Source organism: Mustela erminea, chromosome 4 (genome assembly GCF_009829155.1).
Source record: "Mustela erminea isolate mMusErm1 chromosome 4, mMusErm1.Pri, whole genome shotgun sequence".
In the NCBI taxonomy this organism is placed as follows: Eukaryota; Metazoa; Chordata; class Mammalia; order Carnivora; family Mustelidae; genus Mustela; species Mustela erminea.
Window position 1 is genome coordinate 58,870,321 of NC_045617.1, and position 17,437 is coordinate 58,887,757.

At 38.4% G+C, this 17,437-nt stretch overlaps 1 protein-coding gene and 1 pseudogene across 6 annotated transcripts in view; one reads left to right on the forward strand and one right to left on the reverse strand.

Moving 5' to 3' along the window:
- Positions 1 to 17,437, reverse strand: part of PHACTR2 (phosphatase and actin regulator 2) — a 259,175-nt gene that overhangs the window by 111,866 nt on the left and 129,872 nt on the right. The window contains exon 1 of one of the 6 annotated variants that reach the window (XM_032339327.1): positions 9,665 to 9,933. The exons of the other annotated variants lie outside the window; for them this stretch is intronic. Within the exon in view, the coding sequence (XP_032195218.1) occupies positions 9,665 to 9,710 (46 nt within the window). The 5' untranslated portion in view covers positions 9,711 to 9,933. Of the gene's footprint in view, positions 1 to 9,664; positions 9,934 to 17,437 lie in introns of those variants that run through there. 6 annotated transcript variants of the gene reach the window in all.
- On the forward strand, positions 4,812 to 5,185 carry LOC116588385 (annotated as a pseudogene).

The following is a 17,437-nucleotide window of genomic DNA, read 5'->3' on the forward strand; positions in this document are numbered from 1 at the left end:
TGTGCAGGGTCTGCGTATGATTCCTTTTTGAATCTTCCCCCACAGCCCAGCACAGAACCTTCCACGTAATTACTTGAGTTGGACAAAGGTGCCACCCATTTTCCTTTGAATATCGCTTCACAGAGTGAGCCCGATTTGCAGGAATATATCCACTCAGCACATCCCAGCACAGCCTTCCAGGTTATTTAAGCAAAACAACAGTTCAGTCCCTTCTTTGTCAACCCAAATTCCCTTAGTGTTAACGGATGGAACGTCATCCTTGCCAGGTTTATATGAACAAAAACACCCAGCCCCTTGAAACCAAAATAAATGGAGGAGTAGTAAGCAAATATAAATGATAACAGACCAAACTTTTAAAAGTAATGTTATTTGCCCATTCCTTTCTGGGGAACAGAAATTGTTGTTTTTGGTTTGGGTTCCCCTGCTTCAGATGTCAGTGGAATAAAGGGTGGACCATAAGTGTTTATTTTCTTAAGACTATTTCTACCTCAAGAACACTTCTACATAAATTGAGTCCTCACTAAATATGTATCTCTACTCCCAAGAACAGAGACCCAAGAACAGGCAGTTAGCCCATTACACTGAAGTCCCTCAAGACAAGAAAACGCGTTGTAACTTTTCCTTTATTCAAGTTAAAGAGACTTAATTAGAGAACCGACAACCCAGAACCCTTATCTTTCTCCCTACTGCATTAAGTAGGCAAAAGGTGAAGTCTGACTCCCCCACTGATTGTTACCCTCTTAGACTTCTTAAGATAAAATACACTGAAGCTAAAAATATCGGGGATATAACTCGTGATCATATCTGATGAGCTATGGACCAAAGAGAAGTAAATGAAGTTCAAAAGTTTGCTCATTTTCTTTCCCTCCAAGTGAGTGATTGCATTTGCGTTACAATCAAACAGGCTAAGAAAAAAACTCAACCGAAAAAAAAAGACGGCTATGGGAGGACTGATATTTGTGTTTTCATGATGGAATTCACAAGAAAAAAAGCAGCTGAAAAACAGCCAACGAACTTAAAACAGAGTCCGAGGAGAGAGAAAAGAGCCGGAGAAAAGCTAACATACTTATGGATCAGCTCATGGCTTTAATTCCAGTGGAAGTCCAGGTGGACACAGGATGTGGAAGTCCTGGTTATGTTCCTGTTCAAAGCAGAGGAAAGCCAAGACTGTCACACTACCTCCTCAGCAATGAAATTCCCCCCTCTCTCTCTCTCCTCACCCTTATCTAGATTTCTCATCATGCACATATTTTTAAAAAAGAATTTTATTTTAAACCTGCCTTTTAATATTTTTATTTATTATAAAAATAACTTTTCAAAATTATGTTTTGCACCATTTTCTTAAAAGATTTATTTATTTATTTACTTCTTTATTTGAGAGAAAGAGAGTGCTTGTGAGCAGGAGGGAGAGGCAGAGGGAGAGAAAGAATCCTTAAGCAGACTCCCCGTTGAGCACAGAGCCCACACAGGGCTCGATCCCAGGACCCTGAGATCATGACCTGAGCTAAAATCAAGAGTCGGCTACTTAAGGGGTGCCTGTGTGGCACAGCTTGTTGAATGTCAGACTCATGGTTTCAACTGAGGTTGTGATCTCAGGGTCCTAAGACCTCTGCGATGGGCTCCTGTTCAAGGAGGACTCTCTTGAGACTCTTTTTCCCTCCCCCCCAACACGTGTGCACCTGCATATACATGCTCTTTCTCTCCCTCCCAAATAAACAAATCTTTAAAAAAAGACGAGAGTTGGCCACTTCACTGAGTGAGCCATCCAGGCACCCCGTATTTTACACCATTTTTAAATGGCTTATTTCATTATATAACTGTATCCCAATTAATTGGAAGAAATTTCTTGGTTGTTCGACTGCTACTTCCAATTTTTGGCTTTTAATAAACACTGTCCCAGTGGGCAAGTAATTATTTCCCTTTCAATATGCTTCCAAAAGTGGAACTGCTCGGTCTGAATGTATGCATATTTTAAGGGGTCTAATATATATTACCAAGCCGCTCTTCTGATAGGATGTACCAATTTAAACTACCACGATTGTCTGAGAATAATTCTTTTAAATCCTTGCTCAATTCATAGATGATCAACAGCATCTTTTTTTTTTTCATTGAACTGCTGAAACTATTTCATATAACAATTGGTAAATAATGTCTCTTCTTTGATTAAGTAATTGGGCAAATTAAGTCTTGTGTTTTAGTTTTCCGCATCTGTAAAATGGGGATATTAATAGTAGTTACCCTTTAGGGATGTTGTGAGGATTAAAAAGTTAACTCAAAGGACAGCTGGGTGGCTCAGTTGGTTAAGTGGCTGCCTACTGCTCAGGTCATGATCCCAGGGTGCTGGGATCCCCATAACCAGCTCCTAGCTCAGCGGAGGGCCTCCCTCTCCCTCTCCCTTGCTACTCTGCCTACCTGTGCTCTCTATCTCTCTGTCAAATAACTAAATAAAATCTTTAAAAAAGTTAATTCAAGCAAAGTACTTAGAATAGTTCCTCACCTACAGTGAGTTCACAATTATAGCCATCAGATATTTTGAAAAATGCCTATTCATGTTCTTTTCTTGTTTTTCTATTTGAGCCTTTATTTTTTTCTTACTGATTTTTAAGGGTTTTAGTACATTAAGATATTTATCATTACTTTCCATATACCATACAAATATTTTGTCAACTTTATGATTTCCTTTTTCAATTTGCTGATGATGGGTTTTTTGCTATACATAGCTTAAAAACTTAGTATCATTAAATCATTCACTTTAAATCAGAGCAAGTTACAGAGATCCAATATTCAAATATGAGATAAACAGCAAAGGAGAACATGATTCTTAACTCTGGTTTGTAAGAAAGAAAATAATTGATCAATTTGACTACATGAAAACAGTTTTTATGAAAAACAAACAAATTTAAGAAAAAAAAAAGAAAAATGTTTATAATACATGGTAAGCACAAGGCTAATCTCCTTAAAACAAAGATCTCTAAGATTTGCTATAAGCAATTCAGAGAAAAAGAAATACAAATGTTCCACTTAACTCATAATCGAAGTGAGCTATCCCTTTTTGCATACAGACCGACATGGATTTTTTTCAAATTAATTATGCATAACATTGTGGTCCTGTATAGTTGTGCACAGTGTTCACTGCACAAGGGCATCTAGGCCAGGGAACGAGCTGGGACTGAATTCCTGCTAATGTTCCACTTGTTAAATCCTGTGCCTGCAGGGCTGCCTCACCCAGAGGGAGTGACTTCAGTTTCTCACAAAGCTCTGTATGGTCTAAAAGAGAGCCTGATATGCATGCAGTATTGGTGGGAGTTCAGAAAAAGAATTTTCATATACTGAGCAGATACACTGATATACAGCCTTTTGAGAGTAATTTGCCAAAGACTATCAAAATAAAATATACAAATCTTTTGACTTGACAATGCCACTGGTAGGATTTTATTGTTCCACGTAGCTCAAGATGTTTAGATAAAGATGTTCATTTCGGCATTCTTCATAATAGCACACATACAAAAGAACCCCAGAACAACGTAAAAATACAAACATACAATATAAAAACATAATAGAGCTCTTTTCAAAAATTATGATATGTCTACATATTATAAAATTGCTTGTTTATAGGATTAAAAATATCAATATTGGAATATTTTGAAGCTACATTACATGAAAAACTCAAACTCTAGAGCAGTAAGTATATAACAGGTCTTGCTTGTGTTTTGATAAAGATACACATACTTGAATGAACACTTTCTGAAAAAAAAACCAAAACAAAAGCTGTTCATTCCAGGGTACAATTGGGAAGAGACTGCGGGTCTGGGAGGGAGAAAAACTCACTTTTAGCCTGAATTGTTTTATAAATTTTTACTTCTGATCATGTGCATGTTATTTTCATTAAGGAAAATAAACACTATCCATTTCTGCCTTCATGATCTCTTCCTACACCAGGTTTACACAGAAATGGGTGAGTGTTCTGGGCAGGACCTGGGCCTGACCAAACTATGAAAACCCAGAAACACGGATAGATAGAGGTTCTATCATGGCCTACGTGTGATGCTGAATACTTTATTCATTTGTTCGCTGTCTCCTAAAAATTAAAGAGTGGCTTTCTCTATCCTTTTACTGAGGCCAAGAAGCCAAGAGTTGGTCCGTGTGACACAGTGGGGGTGGGGTGGTGCTTAAGAAGATGGGAGGAATGGTTACTAGATTTAGACACCACCCTTCAGACAAGAGAGCCAGAGCAACAGACAATTCTTAAAGTAAAAAACAAACAAACAAAACCCTCATTCATATGACCATTGGCTTAAAGGGATCAGGCTGTTCATTGAGAATATTTGTTGATTGATTCATATATTCAATAAACATTTATTGTGTCCAATCGACCATGCTTTGTACTTGGTCAGCAGAATATTGAAGTCTCAATGTTTTGGGGGCACAAGGCCCGAGGGTATTGAAACCACCCTCCTTGGAGACATATCTGTTTAGCTGAGAAATAATGGATCTAATACTCACTAAAATACTAGTAAACCAAATTCAGCAATACTTAAAAGGGATTGTGCAACATACCCATGTAAGCCTTATTCCAGGAATGCAAATTTGGTTTAACATCTGAAAATCAATTAATGTAGAATGAAGAACAAAAAACTGTATGAATATCTCAACAAAGGGAAAAAAAAAAGCCTTTGACTCCTCATGACAAAGAGGCTCACAAACCAGGAACAGGAGGGAACTTTTTGATAAAAAGGCCTCTATGAGAAACACAGACAACTTGACACTAAAAGGTAAAAACTGCTTGTTCCTCCCTTAGATCAGGAAGAAAACAAGAACATTCACTCTTGGGCTGTGTCATGGCAGTTTTGCTGAAGAAGACCACCAGCCTTGAGCGACTGGCTGTATGTGAGACACACAAGAGGCTACGACTATTACACACAAAGATTCTTGATGTTCTTGAGCAAATTCCTACAAGTGCAGCATATAGAAAGTATACAGAACAGATTACAAATGAATAGCTGAGTATGCTTAAAGCCAAACCAGATGTTAAGAAATTAGAAGTCCAGCTTCAGTGTGGCCAACTAGAAGAGATGATTCTTTAGGCTGGAAATGAACTAAGTCTGGCAAGAAAAATAATGCAGTGGGAATCATGGGAGCTGCTAGTGGAAGAACCTCCTGCAAACAAATAGAAATGATCAATATAATCATGATTAAGGGGCGCCTGGGTGGCTCAGTGGTTTAAGCCTCTGCCTTAGGCTCAGGTCATGATCTCAGGGTCCTGGGATCGAGCCCCGCATCGGGCGCTCTGCTCAGCAGGGAGCCTGCTTCCCCCTCTCTCTCTGCCTGCCTCTGTGCCTACTTGTGATCTCTATAAAAAAAAATAATAATAAAATTGTAAAAAAAAATTAAAAAAATATATATATAATCATGATTAAATAACTAGTGTATTGAGGGGAAACTGATGTAATTAAACGTTCTGCTAATGTTTGTTTTTAAAAAGTTCACTCTTGCCACTTGCATTCAACATGACAGTATATAAAAAGTTAGGGCAATTAGACAAGGAAAAGAGATAAAAGGCATTCAGACTGGAAAACAAGAAGTTATCTCTCTTTGTACCTGAAATTATTTCTATTTGTACCTGATTTTGTATATAGATCTTGTATATAGAAATCCTAAGGAATGCATTGAAAAACTATTGGGACTAAAAAATAAGTTCCACAAGTTTGCAGGGTATAAGATCAATATATAAAAATTTATTTTTATATATCTATCTATATGCTAGGTAGCAACATTCTGAAAATGAAATAAGAATATAATTTCATTTATAATAGCATCAAAAATAATATAAAGGGATAAATTTAAAAAAGAAAAAGCAATACTTATACATTGAAAACAACAAAACATTGTGGAAAGAAATCAAAGATGATCTAAATAAATAGAGAGGCATTTGTGTTCACAGATTGAAAGACTTGATGTTGTTTTTATTTTTAATACTTCATATTGTTAGGAGAATAGTGTTATTCAACACAATCCCTATCAAAGTCCCAGCTGGCTTTTTTACAGAAACTGACAAGGCTACTGATTCATACAAAAATCAAGAGGACTAGAATAGCAAAAAGAATCTTGCAAAAGAAGCACCAAGTTCAGGCACCTGGCTGGCTCAGTTGGTAGAGAACACAGCTCTTGATCTTAGGGTTGTGATTTCGAGCCCATTACTGGGTGTACAGATTACTTTAGAAAAAAAAAAATCTTTAAAAAAAAAAAATTAAAAAAAAAAAAACCAAAGTTAGATGACACACTCTTTTGTTTTAAAACTTAATACAAAGCTACAGTAATCTACACAGTGTGGCATATTAATAGACATATTGACTAATGGAACAGAAGTGAAGTATTAAAAAACAGACCCTTACATATACTGTCAGCTGATTATTTTGACATGGTGCCAAGACAATTCAAAAGGGAAAGAATCATCTTTTCAATAAATAGTGTTGACACCTAGATATCCACATGGAAAAGAACAAAACTGGAACCCTACAAAGCACCACACATAAAAATTAACTTAAAATGTATCACAGACCTAAATGTAGAAGCTAAAATTATGAAACTCTCAGAAGAAAACTCAGGTGTATATCTTCTTGGCATTGGTTATACAATGGTTTCTTAGATATAACTAAAAATACAAAGAAAAAGAAGATAAACACAAAATAATAAAACTTTCAAAATTCTGGGCACCTGGGTGGCTTAGTTGGTTAAGCGACTGCTTTCAGCTCCGGTCATGATCCTGGAGTCCTGGGACTGAGTCCCACATCAGGCTCCCAGCTCCACGGGGAGTCTGCTTCTCCCTCTGACGTCCCCTCTAATGCTCTCTCTCTCTCTATCTATCTCTTTCTCTCAAATAAATAAATAAAATCTTTAAAAAAAATTTTCAAAATTCTGAAAGGCAAACCATATCAAGAAAGTGAAAAGACAATCCAGAGAATGGGAGAAAGTATCTGTAAATCACATATCTGGTAATGACTTAATCTCCAGTGCATAAAGAAGTCTTTTATCTCAATAACAGAAAGTCAAATTATCCAATTAAAATTTGGGCAAAGGATCTGAATAGACATTTTTCCAAAGACGACATACAGATGGCCAACATGTACATGAAAAGATGCTCAATGTCATTAGTAATTAGGAAAATGCAAATCAAAACCACGATGAGATACAACTTCACATTTACTAAAATGGCCACAATCAAAAAGATAAATAACAAGTATTAGCAAGGATGTGGAGAATTGGAAACCTTCATACACTGCTGGTCGGAATGTAAAATGGTACAGCTGCTTTGGAAAACTGCTTGGCAGTTCCTTAAAACATAACACAAACATAAAGTTACCATGTGACCCAGCAATTCCACTCTTAGGAATATACCAAAGAGAAATGAAAACATACGTTCACCAATAACTTGCACATGAAGTTCATAGCAGCACTATTCATAGAACCAAAACAGAGAAATAACCCAAATATTCACCAACTGGATAGCTAAAATGTGGTATGTCCATACAAGGAAATGTTATTGGGCCCTGATAGTGAAAGAAGTTAGCCACAAAAGGGTGTGTGATGTATGTTTCCATTCATATGAAATGTTCAGAAATAGCAAATCTACAAAGCTAGAAAGTAGATTAGTGGCTCATTAGGACTGGGGCTGGGGGCTGAGTAGGCTGGGAAAAGAGATTGATGGTTGTGCAACACTGAATGCACTAACAAATAACAAACTGTACATTTTTAGTGGGTGAATTTCATGGTATATTAATTATATGTCAATCAAGTTTTTAAAAAATAGAAATAATGGTTCTAACTGCATGTTTTCAGAAATAATGCTTAATAGTCTTCCTAAAACGTAGAGAAACAGATGCAGCCCTAAGCTGAAAGTTCAAGAGATTAAAATCAAGAGAGTGAAAAGGAAGCTAACTTGTAGTCTATGATTATTTTACAAAAGCCCAAATCAAATATCTTTTATGATTAAGCATAACTTTTTGTTTAAATTAATTTTTGTATAAACCAGCTGCACAATTTCTCGACATGATTAGTCATTTTATTGGGATTTATAGCAATCTGGGTATTTTTTGCTATACTGGGTAAGAGCTAAGACAGTCATATTCTAAGATTCGACTCTGCTTCTTAGTGATCAGTTATGTAATATTCCTCACTTTTCGTAAAGGCAAAATTCACTTTTCTAATATTAACTCTAACAATATTTTGCAGCAAAAGAACTAAATTCAGGGCAGTACTTTCTACTTGTTGTATTTGAGCACTGATTTAATTTTGTTTTACCAGTGCAGAAATTTAAAATATTAACTCTTCCTTAAAATGAAAGAAGTCACCCTGCTTTAGAGTAAGACAAAGGAAAGGAAGCCTCATTTGCACAAGATAGTTTACTAAAGTTAAGATCCTAATCAACACCCTCCCCTGCCCATCCCATCCCCAAAAGCCATCAATATGAAGTCTCTGATGTTCTAGAGCTTTGTACAACCTTGTCCTTAACAGGAAGGGAAGGTGTGATCTTTTTTTTTGGATTTTGATTTCTCTCCTTTGTAGAGGGTTCCTCTGTGGACATTAAAATAAGCCCCAACAAAGCTTATGATTTCTCAGGGTGTGAAGCTCCGCAGTATAAACAAACCCATGTGGGGGTAAGTTGGCATGATAGAATGCTATCTAGCTGGGAGCCATCCTGGAGCTGATTTAAAAAAACCTTCATCTCTGCCCTGTCATTTCCTTTCAACAAGATCCTGTTAATGTTTACACAATTTTAAAAGTATATCAGATATCTCAAGGAATAACGTAAAAGGCCCCTTTGAAGGTTGTTTTTTTTTTTTTTAATGTTGGTGGAAAAAAATATCAAAATAGGAGAGTTTACATTTATTCCATTATCCAATCACAAGTAACGCCACCAAAAAGTTGTTTCTCCCTACCCTGCTGGAGAAATGCCAAGCTTACCTTCCTTCCCTTTTTGAAAGAAAATGGGAAAAAAACAAACTTTTTCAACAGATCACTGAAACTTAGAAACGTTAGCCACGATTCCATGAAACGAACTTCAGCCCTGGATAACTGAGTCTGCGAGGTACGTTTCCCCCCAATGTTACAGCTTAGGTGGCTAACAAAAACAAAACAAAGGTGTTTAGAAACGATGAAGCCCTTTTAAAGCTAGTTTCTGAGTATTCAGAGTCCTGCCAGGATCAGAGAAAGCAATCAGCACTTCTACTCCGAAAACAAACCATCCATCAGTTGACAAGCTTGAAAGCCTTCAGTCCTAGTCTGTTCGGAAGCCAAGCGTACACACAGAAAAACCTGTTGGCACGTCTGTCTTGCTCTCTGAGTTTCGCGTATTAAAAACACCGCAATTCGCAAACGGCCTTCCTCGCCACTGTCGGGCTCGGCAGAAACTCAGAGAAACACCCAGGCGAGGCAGCGCCTACGGAAAATGGAGCCTGTGCCTTTAAGGTGAAATCGGCTGGATCCCAAAACGCATTCCACTTCTCCGCGACAAAGAGTTTGGGGGAGCGCTACCTCTCGGGTTTCTCCGAGGGACTTGGCGGCTTCGGGCAGAGCCCGACCTGCCGCGGAGCCCTCGGCCGTCCCAGCTGCCCTGAGCAAGCCCAGCGCCCGCGCGGCGGGGGCGCCCCGCGCGCCCCGGACTCACCGCTGCTGGGCTGCGGGGACAGCGTGGAGACCGAGGTCTGGCCCATGTCTGGGGTCGCGGGGCCAGGTCTGGCGATCACGCGGCTCCTTTGGTCCTTCGGTCATGGGTCCGCTCGCAGGCAGGTTTCCAAGCGCTCATTTCCCGGGCTGTGCGGAGCGGCCCTCCGGAATCCCTCACCTTCTCCCCCGCGCGGGTCTCCCCGCCCGGCCGGCCGCAGCCGGCGAGGCGGATCCTGCCCAGCGGATGCCTGTCATTCCTCTATGCAGATTAGCTGGGGTCAGGGGTCACGGGGGAGGAGGGAGGGGAGAGGGCGCGGGGGAGAGGAGGGGGGAAATGGGTGTAGGGGGCTGAGTAGTGGGGAGGGGAGAGGCCCCTCGGGACAAGCGGCGCCCGTGGGGGCTGTGAGGCCGGCACCCCCCCAGGGTAGTAGAGAGTTCAAGCGACTCCCGCTTCACTTAAAAGGTTCAATGTCAAATGATCCCTTAGGGCTATAAGAAAAGGAATTAAAGTACTTAGTCACGGTACTTAATTTAACAAAATTTGTTCTTTAAAGTTGATTCCTTCCTCACGTTCTGTTGGCACTGCTGCAGGACTGGTAGATGTCTGCTGTGTGGGACTTTCCTCCTTAAGTTAGCTTCCTTTTAACAAACAAGAAACATTAGTGGCCTCAGCTACCCTGAACAATAAATCTGATAGATGGATCTATGTGTGAGACCAGCAAAGGACAGACCTTGCTCTCTGCCACCTAAATTCCAGGAAGCTCACCTCTCCTATAAATCACTGTTAAATCTCTGAAACCTTGTGGTAAGGTGTTTAAATATACAAAATGGGAAAACAACAAAAAGAATGGGAATTTGTTTTAGGAGCTAACATTCCCTAAAAGTTGAATTAAATCCTCCCACAAGCAAATCTCAACCCCAAACTTCTTAAAAATATGAATATAGATACTCTTGGTATATACAATTGATGAGTAATCTATGGAGTGTATATTAAAATATTGTATATATTATACATATACATAATATACACTCCATAGATTACTCATCAAATGTATATATGTATATGTATGTGTGTTTGTGTCTGTACATATAAATATCAATAGACTGTACATTAGACAGACAATGTACATTGTACATTAGAGCACATAAATGTGTTCACTTGATGAAATTTCACTGTATACTATGATTTGTGCATTTTTCTGAATGGGTATATTTCATTAAAAAGTGAAAAATTAACTGCAGTATATTTAGTGCATTTGCCACAGCGTTCACTTTTTAGATTATCCTAGACATTCCACTCTAAATATTAAAAGCTATTATATATAATATATATAATGAAACAATAATCTAACTTATTTAATACCTTAAGCATGAAAATCTTTTTTTCTGAAGTTTGTATTACTAGGATCACACACAGCCTTACTTTATTTTTTGAAAAGCATTTACTTGTCTGTTTCATCATAATTATGCATGTTGCCCGATTTTGTTCACACCCAAATAGTCCACCCTCTATTGCGGAGAATTTTTTCTCCCATAATAGTGTGATCAATTATCTATTTCCCTTTGCCTAATTCATTCTTAAGACACTTGATTTTTTTTTTCTTAATGAAATTGAGGATTAACCAAGATGTGAGTTCTAACTAGGACAATAAAATGAAATCAACTAAATTTCTTTATAAAATGCAAAACTGTGGGGCGCCTGGGTGGCTCAGTCATAAAGCATCTGCCTTCCACTCAGGTCATGATCCCAGAGTCCTAGAATCAAGTCCCACATCCGGCCCCCTGCTCCGCGGGGAGCCTGCTTCTTCCTCTCCCACTCCCTCTGCTGTATTCCTCTCTCACTGTGTCTCTCTCTGTCAAATAAATAGAATCTTAAGAAAAAAATGCAAAACTGTTGTATTTTGGGAACACATCCCACCTGGGGGACTCATCAGTGAGAGGAAACAATTATAATGGCCCTTCCATTTCTTTGCTTTAATAAGTTTGCCTTAAAACAATAACGAAAAAAAAAATTCAAGTTAAGTGTTTTCTCAACTGAAATTGAGAGGAGGGAACTTCAAACTCTTCCTTCCATTGATTGAGCCCAATTAATAAGGAAGGTTACTGATCATAAGAAAGATATGGCAAATTTTGCACATTAAAAGTATGTAAATGGGGGCGCCTGGGTGGCTCAGTGGGTTAAAGCCTCTGCCTTCAACTCAGATCATAATCCCAGGGTCCTGGGATGGAGCCCCACGTAGGGCTCTCTGCTCGGCGGGGAGCCTGCTTCCCTTCCTCTCTCTCTCTGCCTGCCTCTCTGCCTACTTGTGATCTCTGTCTGTCAAATAAATAAATAAAATCTCTTAAAAAAAAAAAAAAAGTATGTAAATGGAGGGGTACCAGGGAGGCTCAGGCCTTTAAGCATCCACCTCTTAGTTTCTGCTCAGGTCATGATCTCAGGGTGGTGGGGACTGAGCCCTGGTTGGGCTCCTCCCTCAGGCGAGTCTGCTTCAAATTCTCTCTCCCTCTTCCTCTGCCCCACCGGCTCATGCTCTCACTCTCTCTCAAATAAATAAATAAAACCTTAAAAATTATGTAAATGTAATGATTTTTTTTAAATGGACAAAGGCTAAATGAGGCTATTTTTGCTATCATTATTTCTCTTCCTTGAGAAATAATGTGTTTCTTTTTTATTTCTTCTACAAATTCTTATTTCAAACATCAAAGGGGTACTCTGTAGTTCTCTTCTTTCAGGATTTGCTAAATCCATCTATATTTACCTTACTCAAAACCTTTCAGGATTTGCTAGTTCATATAATCTTAGCCTCATGTGAGATTCTTATAATCCCCCCATCAGGTTACACCCTTTTCTCTGAAACTTTTCCAGTTCCATTACATTATCCTTGAAACATGTCAGCCAAAAACTGCAATAAGTGTGCATCAAGGTTTCTTTATAAGAGTGGGACAGTTACTCTATTTTGTTGCCTTTTTATCAAGGCTAACAAATTACACTAATGAACATAAGAAAAAGTCTACAGAAATCCCTAAATTCAGTTTATAGGTCATCACGTTAGAATTTATCATCTAACAAGATTATTTTAAGAAAATTTCCAAAATTGTCTTTTTCTTGCCTTATTAAGATAATTATTCAGCCAATATACAGTCTTACTAAGAGCTCTGGGTGTTAATCCTACAGTTTATGGCTAAATTATGGGAACATTTAATGTCATCGGAAAAATATGGATATTTCTCTGTGTATTACCTCTTTCCAGGGAGCTTATAAAAATGTTAAATAAGATTAGTGCCGGAGCACCTGGGTGGCTCAGTCATTAAGCATCTGCCTTCAGCTCACGTCATGATCCCGGGGTTCTGGGATCCAGTCCTGCATTGGGCTCCCTGCTCCTCCAGAAGCCTGCTATTCCCTCTCCCACTCCCTCTACCTGTGTTCCTTCTTTCGCTGTCTCTCTCTCTCTCTCTGTCAAATAAATAAATTAAATCTTAAAAAAAACACAAAACACCAAAAAGATTAGTACCAACATCTAACTTTGAGGAAGCCATCTATTTTTAATTCTTCAGCATTTATCCCTTTGGTCCTCTCTTTGGTCCGTATTTCTAAACCAAACTCTTATCCAGCGATATCCTGATAAATACTCAATACTCGGGTTTGTCTGGGGGTGGGGGACAAGATTGGTTTGTGACGTGTACGTAGTATTTGCGGATTTCTTTAATGTAAATGTTCCTACAATGGCCAATTCAACAAGCAATCAACTGGCTTGCAAAATTTATGTCAATTCGTTTGTAAAATTCCTGGAAATTTAACAACCTGCTTCTATGAGCTGCCTTCGGCATACCACTACTTTCATCCTTAATAAAATCCTGTCATCAGGTCATACCATGACTGAAATTGAGGAATAGTCTATGTTAAGCTCTCCTAAAAATATAAAATGATGGCATCTACTGATTTTTCCACCCTATAGTCTACATTTCAATCCCTGAAAGATTTATTCATTTACTTCCAGAAAGAAGTTAAAGTGAGTGGATTAGTTAGATAGAATTTCCCCTTCCTGTATCTGGTTTGCCTTTTGACAAAAAGGTTGTAGGCTCACATTGAGGTTTTCAAGCAGTTTACCTCCTCACACAGATTTCACTGGTCTGATTTGAAGTTATGAAGCTCTCCTAGCTGGGGTACCCAAAGTTACACTTGCACCCCTCCTGGATGGAAATCACTAGATCTACTAGATAAAAGTGAAAAGCATAAATAAACCCAAACTTTAGCTATCTGTTTGTGGAAAGGTCCATACCTACTAGATCCAAGTCCAAATTGTAGACACACAATTTGGTGGCTAGAGAAGATGCTATATAATTAGAACTGTCATAACTACCAAATCCGATGCTTTAGGTGACTGCCAGTCACTTCCAGGTGGCCAAATCTAAGCTTGAAGTGGAAGAAAGAGTGAGATCTTTCTCCCTCAGAACACAAATGCCATGAGTACACATCCTGAGGGTCTGCTTTGCCCGGATGCCACAAGACCCATTTTGAGATACCAGCAGCTGGGTGGGAGAGAAGGGTTCAGCAAGCTCCCAACAGATGAGATGGTTGGTCAGAACAGTGGTGGTCCAGGAAGCAAGGTGGCTGGTGGTGGCCATGTACATGTACGAGAAGACAAAGATTCTCTTAACTGGCGCTCTTATTCCTGGCCTTGGCCATGAAAATTTGGTGAATTACAGACATGTCCCTGAGTCAGGGGAATTACAGTCAAAGAAAAACCCTTTCCTACTGGGAAGGAAATGAAAGTGATTAAAACTGAGTAATTTCCCAAATAGGAATTTTTCCCCCCAATGTACTAGTTTGTTTTCTAGATAACAACAGTCAGAAGAAACAACAGAAATTCACAGGTCATCTAAGACTACTATGTTAGCCAATTATTTTCTTTCTACTTACCATAATCAGATTGACTAAAAAGCAGAAAACTGTCTTTTCTTTTTTCCGCTGATGGAGGTGCTAGAGGGTAGTTTTTATTTTTTAGTATATGTGCTGCTGAAGCAAGCACGCTAGAGGGCAATTTTTAAAGTTGGAAGGTTATTTTAACACAAGGGGTTCTAATAATCAGGTAAAAGAATACATAATCCAGAAACAAAAAACAATATACAAACATTTTTAAGTATTAAGGTACTTTTTAAAAATATCTGCCGGTTTTTAAAACTTTGTATTACTCCAAAACTTGGCTACATTTTGTGAAAGGAAGCTTACTTAGAAAAATATAATTACTAAAATGCAAGTTAAAATTTTACTGGATCTTATAATTTCAGTTGAAATTCTGTATATGTAACTACTGTTTACTTTTATAAATGTTATTCTATAGCATTGCGACCAAATGCTTCCTATGCCTTTTATGTGGACTAATGCTGAGAGATTTTAGTTTTAACATGATGATATAAACAGACAAAGGAGAATTCTGATTAAGAAAAGAATTTTCTAGTCATATTATGCATCAACAGAAGAGAAAAACACATTCCACAAGTATTAGAACAGGAAACAAACCTGTAAAACAGGCTTTTCTTTCCTATTGTTCTCATATTTTTATAGGATTTATTTCCTGAGTTTTCCTTCTCCTGCTTGCTCAAGCTAGGATTACCAAAATACTTGCCCCTGCCTTGCCCCGAGTGAGTCTCTGCAGAGGGCGTGGTGGATCTCACGTGTGCTTACTTTGACTGAGTTGGACAGTTGGGAAGATTTATCCTGGAAAATAAAGACCTTATGGGTGGTGCTGCAGTTTCCTTTCCCCCCAATTTTCTCCACCGCAGGAGAAATAGTGTGTAATTTGCTGCACTTCATTCCACAGGAAAGACAAATTACTCATCCACAGAGTCTAAGCCCCTGACAACTGCTGTAAAATTAATAATCTTTAATTACTGATCAAAATCTATAGAGACCAACCGTTAAAGACATCTTTAATAATTACTGCCCAATTTACAGAAAATAATTGCTTAAGGTAAGGCCCAAATCATGCTTGTTTGGTTTAAGATTTTATTTATCTGAGAGACAAAGAGAAAGAGCAGATGAGAGCACAAGCAGGGAGAGGGGCAGAGAGAGAAATGGAGTCCCCGCTGAGCAGGGAGCCTCATGCAGGGCTTGATCCCAGGACCCTGAGATCACAACCTGAGCCAAGGGCAGATGCTTAACCAACTGAGCCACTCAAGCACTCCCAAATGCTTGTTCTATGAACCACCACATCCATCCATAGGACTTCCCAAATGTCTGGCACATAGAGAGCATTCAATACATAAGGGATGAATAAAAGAATAAGCATTTATATTACCTCCATAATTACAGCAACCTGAAGTATGGATAAAAAAAAAAATCACCTGGAACTCTATGTATGATTTTGAGAATAGTAATACAGACTCCCTAGCAAAATATTATCAAGTCTGTCAATGACTGTTAATTTGCTTTTATATGCCATGCTACAAATAATCGTCTAGTCGTTCAGTTACACGGACTAAGCACCTCCCATCAGGCCAGTACCCGTCGTGCATGGGACATAAGTGGGGCGCAGACCCTATCCTGGTGGGAGTTCATAGTGCGGATCCATGTATATATATATATATATATATATATATATATATATATATATATATATGCTGTAGAGGGTGGACATTGTGGCTTACACGTAAAGGATTATGACGGTGAGTACTATGATAGAGATTTGTTCCACCTGGGATTAAGGATGAGCAACAGGCTGCTACAGAGGAGGCTCTGAACTTTGTCAATTGCCAATTCTGCATCTTTCCAGCACAGAGGCAGCAATTGATTCTGAAGATGCCTCCAGACGGTGACATGCTTCCTAAATCAAAGACAGATTAAATTTTGATGACATGTGGATCATCTAAACTGCGTTTGTTTGTTTATTGCTTACAGATTTTTGAGGGATAATTTACAAACTCTAAAATCTATTTATTTTATGTAAACAGTTCAACGAGTTTTGGTAAAAAATAGTATAACTACCACCACAGTAAAGTTTCCGAAAACTTTGAGAGCCCTCAAAAGTTCTTTCATGTCCTGAAGTTAATCCCCGTCCCACCCAATGGCACTGGAGGACTCCTGACCTGCTTCCCATCCCTGTTGTTTTGACTTCTCTAAAACTTCACATAAATGAGATAACACCATATGCAGGTTTTTAATGTCTGGCTTCTTTCATTTAATTTTTTTTTTAAGATTTTATTTATTTATTTATTTGACAGACAGAGATCACAAGTAGGCAGAGGCAGGCAGAGAGAGAGGAAGGGAAGCAGGCTCCCTACCGAGCAGAGAGCCTGATGCAGGGCTCGATTGCAGGACCCTGGGATCATGACCCGAGCAGAAGGCAGAGGCTTTAACCCACTGAGCCACCCAGGTGCCCCTCACATAATGTTTTTGATATTTATCCATGTACGTATCAGTATTTTGTTCCTTTTTGTTGAGTAGTGTTCCATGGTATGACTATAGCCAAGTTAGTGGAACTATTTACCAATTACTTGACTTTTGGGTTGTAACTTTATCTCATTATATTCCTGTGTTGAGAAAATACAAATCATATTATACTATATTATATTATATTATATTATATATATATGAATGATAGTTCTGTATAAATAAGAATTACTTATTGGCTCATTATTCACCCAGCAAATATTTATTATGCTTCTTCTTTTATTACGCTCTGTTCTAAGTATTTGGTATATAGAATTAAACATGAAATAAAAATACCTGCACTCACAGAACTTATATTTTAGTGAAAGGACAGAAAATAAACAA